Below are 4,655 nucleotides of genomic sequence, written 5' to 3'. Positions count from 1 at the left end.
GTTCCTCTGGGGACCTCTGGGCGCTCTGAGTATTCCCCCAGGGGCGAGAGGCTGAGTGATTTGCTCACCACTGTGTGTCTATCATTGATCGAGGGCTACTTTAGGGTGAATTCCCCAGCATTCCCATCGTGCTGGGGGTGGGCTCTGGGGCAGAGTTGCAGGTGCTTGTGGTAGAGGGACTGCCCGCTGTTGTGTGGCCTGCATTAAAAGGATGAGCCGGACTGAAAAGATTCCTCTGCTGGGGCCTTGGAAATGGAGAAACAGACTGGGCAGTGGAGGCATAAGAACTTCCTCAGCGAATATCCCTGGACGCTGAGCTGGGAGGGTAGATTCTGTGACGATGGCCCGTAGAGACCACGGGGGCGGCAGTTCAGGCACTGACTGGTCCCATCTGGGAACCTTGGAGTCAGACAGACGTAGATGTGAATTTTGGCTTGGTCACTGACTAGCTGTGTGAGTTGGAGCAAGTTGCTTAACTCTCTGAATTCTCCACAGTTTTCTCACCTGTCCTACAGCTAATCCCCGCCCTGCAGGGTAGATATTAGGATTAAGTGACATGTGTAAAGTGCCTGAGATAAAAAGATGACCACTGAGTGTTATTTTCCTCTTCATTTCCTACTGCCCCGCCTCTTGCTTCTTGAAGCTGGGCTATGACGGGGTTGCAGGGTCGGAAATGGGTTTGGAAACAGATGCCCCTTAGGAAGTGACGGGGAGAACTCGAGCTAGCAAAGGGGAAGAGGAGGCACTTTCATTGATGCAGAATTTCCATTTCACGCTCCCAGGCAGGATTGGGAGTCCCCTGCCGTTGTGAGAGGTAAGCACAAGACTAAGCAAGGCCAGGCCTGCTTAGGCAGAGGGGGATTTCTGGAGCTTGGCTGGAGAGGAACAGGCCCTCCCCCTCCCCCTCTCCCTGGGGGCTGGGGGGAGGGTGGGGCTGTGGTGCTGACAGGGACTCTGTCCTGTAGGAGGGCAGGTGGGAAGGCACCCTGCCGGTCCTGCTGCCAGGAGCCACAGGCTGCTCTTTGAGCCCAGGGGGGAGGCAGCCAGAGGTCGCACTGTGGTTCAGCCTCAGGATGAAGGGTCAAGGGAGTCTGTGGTCACACCAAAGTGGCAGGGAGACCACAGTGGGAACACCCTCAGCGGACTCCTTCCTTGGGGGTCTCCATGCCAGAGACACAGGGTAACAAAAGTTAATGAAAATTGTGCAAGTAAAACGCAAACATAGAAAAGATTCAGATCATCAAAACAGATTCAAATAATGTAGAAGTACCCAGAGTTGTAGCTGGACTCTAAGTCCACGGACTCGGGTTTATAGGAAAGAAAACTTTACCGCTATAACCTAGTCTGATGTGTGTGTGTTTTTGTTTTTTTTAATTAAGAGGTTGAATATTTTATTATTAAACTGTTTCTTATTTTCCTGCAAGGCTGTTGCTTCACTGTATAAAAATAGCACCAGCAAACACAGTATATTGCAAAATTAAGATAGTAACGTTCTTCGCTGGACACTATACAACTAACAAACTTTTCTCCACTGTCATTTATTTCCAGTGGCAAGTTCATTGAGTATTTTGACCCAAATCCAGGGATGGCTGTAAGCAAGTTACAGTATTATATACGGTTAAGATAACAATGTTATCCTTGAATTACATAATTTTTATAACTAGTTTTAGCACAGATAATTTCAGGAATTCTGAGTATTATAACTGGAGACTAGCCTAAAAATCACAGAGTGTTGTGAAAAAGATGCATAGTGTTTATCTGAAATCATTAGGGAGTTAAGGGGTATTTTCTTCAGGCAACATTGTTTCAAGTAGTTTCTTTTGCTAAAAGTTGCTTTTTAAAAATCTATCCACCACTAATTTAAGACAACTATGCTAGATTAAGTTGTTTCAAACTAGTTTATTTAGGGGTTCCATTTTCACTCCTCAATAGATTTTATGTATTTCTCATATGCTTCTTCACTCATTAGTTCATCTAGTTCTGAAGGGTTACTGAGTGTCATCTTGATCAGCCAACCATCTTCATAACAAGATTTGTTGACAAGTCCTGGATTTTCTGCTAGAGCTTCATTAATTTCAGTTACTTCTCCTGATAGAGGAGAGTAGAGTTCACTAGCAGCTTTCACACTTTCCAAAGCGCCAAATTCCTCTTGTTTGTTCAATTTTGTCCCAACTTCAGGCAGACTACAGTAAACCACATCTCCTAAAGCTTCCTGTGCAAAATTGCTGATTCCCACTGTTCCAGCACTGTTTTCTGTTGTTACCCATTCATGTTTGTCTGTGAATTTACGACCCGACAGCAGAGCGGGGCCGGTGCGCAGTGCCCGGACGGCGCCCACCCGCAGTCCCCAGGGCCGCGGCGGGCAGGGCGCGTTGGGCGCAGAGATGGCGCGCAGACTGCAGACCGCGGCCCGCACGCTCTGCGACACTCGCAGCGCCATGTTCGCAGGGGTGCAGAGGGTCTCCGCGCAGCATCTAGAGCACCCCCTGATGTGTGTTTTTAGCCTGCCTTTTTGCTGGCCTGGTGGGACACTTTAACCTCAGCCTTTCTGGGGTGTTCCAGGCATTGGGGGGCCCGTGTGATGATCTGTCCCCAGCAGTTACTGCTGAGTCATCCTCCCTGGGGTTAGTGGGGGTCTGGTGGTGTTCCGATAGCTTGGGGTCACACTTGAGGACACGGAGACCTGCCCCAGGGCTGCTGTGGCCCATCTGCCTGGACGTTCTCCACAGCCCTTCTTCTTTGGGTCTCCCTGTGCCGACTTCAAGAAAAACACACAGTGTTAAGTGCTGTGAGTTCGGGCTTCCCTGGTGGCGCAGTGGTTAAGAATCCGCCTGCCAGTGCAGGAGACACGGGTTCGAGCCCTGGTCCGGGAAGATCCCACATGCCGCGGAGCAACTAAGCCCGTGCGCCACAACTACTGAGCCCACATGCCACAACTACTGAAGCCTGTGTGCCTATAGCCTGTGCTCTGCAACAAGAGAAGCCACCACAATGAGAAGCCCAAGGACGGCAATGAAGAGCAGCACCCTCTCGCCGCAACTAGAGAAAGCCCGCACAAAGCAACGAAGACCCAATGCAGGCAAACATAAAAATAAATAAGTAAATAAATCTTAAAAAAAATAAAAATAAAATAAAATAACTTAAAAAAAAAGACCCAAAGCAGCCCAAAATACATAAAATAAATTAAAAAAAAAAAAAAAAGAGTTCTGAGTTCAAGTCTCATTCCGGGACTTACTGAGGACTATAGCCTGGGAGACAACCTCTCAGCTGCTCTGAGAAAACTGCTCTGAAGAGGTGGGGGAGAAAGCGGTACATGTATGATTTCTGGCTAGAGAATACATGCGGTCAAGGAGACATCTTGGTAAAAGATTACTGCTAGTCACAAAGAACAGGTATCTCAGGTTAATGATTCTAGTGCTTTTCTGTGTATGGGAAGATGTGAGAATCTGGGTTCATTAAAATTCTTCCTGAGATAAATATCTAGCTGACAAAGGGGCCTGCTTGTCCGAAGCACAGAGTACCTCATGCTGTTGTTGTCTTAATTTCCTCTCAGAGTGTGCTGTCAGCCAGTGACTGCTGTGGGTTATGACCTAATCCTTGTAGAACTGGGTGGTGAGCAGTGCTCTTTGTTTATCTTTGTTTACACCTGCTTCCTGGCAGTGATGCTGGAATGCCCAGGCTGCACCTGCCTCCCTCCAGCCCAAACCAAGACTCTCTTTTTTTTCGGCCACTCTGCGTGCCTTGCGGAATCTTAGTTCCCTGACCAGGGACTGAACCTGGGTCGCTGGCAGTGAAAGCCTGGAATCCTAACCACTGGACCAGCAGGGAAGTCCCTGTTTTTTGGCTTTTTTTTTTTTAAAGAGTGTTTCATTATCTTTTTTTTTTAACTTGAAATATCGTTGATTTACAATGTTGTGTTAATTTCTGCTGTCCAGCAAAGTGACTCAGTTATACACATATACACATTCTTTTTTATATTCTTTTCCATTATGGTTTATCCCAGGAGATTGGATATAGTTCCCTGTGCTATACAGTCGGACCTTGTTGTTTATCCATTCTATTATTTTTTTTTATTATTATGATAAGTTATTATACCTTTGGTTTATTGTATACATTGGAGTCTTCTCCAGGGCACCTGTATCTCTTATTTATTTATTTATTTATTTATGGCTGTGTTGGATCTTCGTTTCTGTGCGAGGGCTTTCTCTAGGTGCGGCAAGTGGGGGCCACTCTTCCTCGCGGTGCGTGGGCCTCTCATTATCGCGGCCTCTCTTGTTTCCGAGCACAGGCTCCAGACGCGCAGGCTCAGTAATTGTGGCTCACGGGCCTAGTTGCTCCGCGGCATGTGGAATCTTCCCAGACCAGGGCTCGAACCGGTGTCCCCTGCATTGGCAGGCAGATTCTCAACCACTGTGCCAGCAGCGAAGCCCATTCTATTATTTTTGACTGCGTCGTGCGGCATGTGGGATCTTAGTTCCCCAACCAGGGATCGAACCTGTGTCCGCCTGTGGTGGAAGCGTGGAGTCCTAACTACTGCACAACCAGGGAAATCCCTGTTTATTCATTCTAAATGTAATAGTTTGCATCTACTAACCCCAAACTCCCAGCAGGACTCTCTTTTCATCCTGGAAGAAATCCATACTCTTTAATGATTC

The 4,655-nt window shown here is 47.6% G+C and overlaps 1 protein-coding gene across 1 annotated transcript; it reads right to left on the bottom strand.

The window, feature by feature from the left end:
* Window positions 1-1,781: 1,781 nt before the first annotated feature.
* On the bottom strand, window positions 1,782-2,440 carry LOC118887075 (glycine cleavage system H protein, mitochondrial-like). The gene has a single exon (XM_036837624.1). It carries the CDS (start codon window positions 2,438-2,440, stop codon window positions 1,919-1,921), a length of 522 nt encoding a protein of 173 aa, XP_036693519.1. The 3' UTR covers window positions 1,782-1,918.
* Window positions 2,441-4,655: the final 2,215 nt, after the last annotated feature.

This window comes from Balaenoptera musculus, chromosome 20 (assembly GCF_009873245.2).
Source record: "Balaenoptera musculus isolate JJ_BM4_2016_0621 chromosome 20, mBalMus1.pri.v3, whole genome shotgun sequence".
Taxonomy (NCBI): domain Eukaryota; kingdom Metazoa; phylum Chordata; class Mammalia; order Artiodactyla; family Balaenopteridae; genus Balaenoptera; species Balaenoptera musculus.
The sequence above is the reverse complement of the archived record's forward strand: the minus strand, read 5'-3'. Positions and strand labels throughout refer to the sequence as shown.

Coding starts and splice junctions, on each gene's coding strand:
- LOC118887075 (XM_036837624.1), bottom strand. CDS start 2,440: ATGGCGCTGCGAGTGTCGCAGAGCGTGCGGGCCGCGGTCTGCAGTCTG.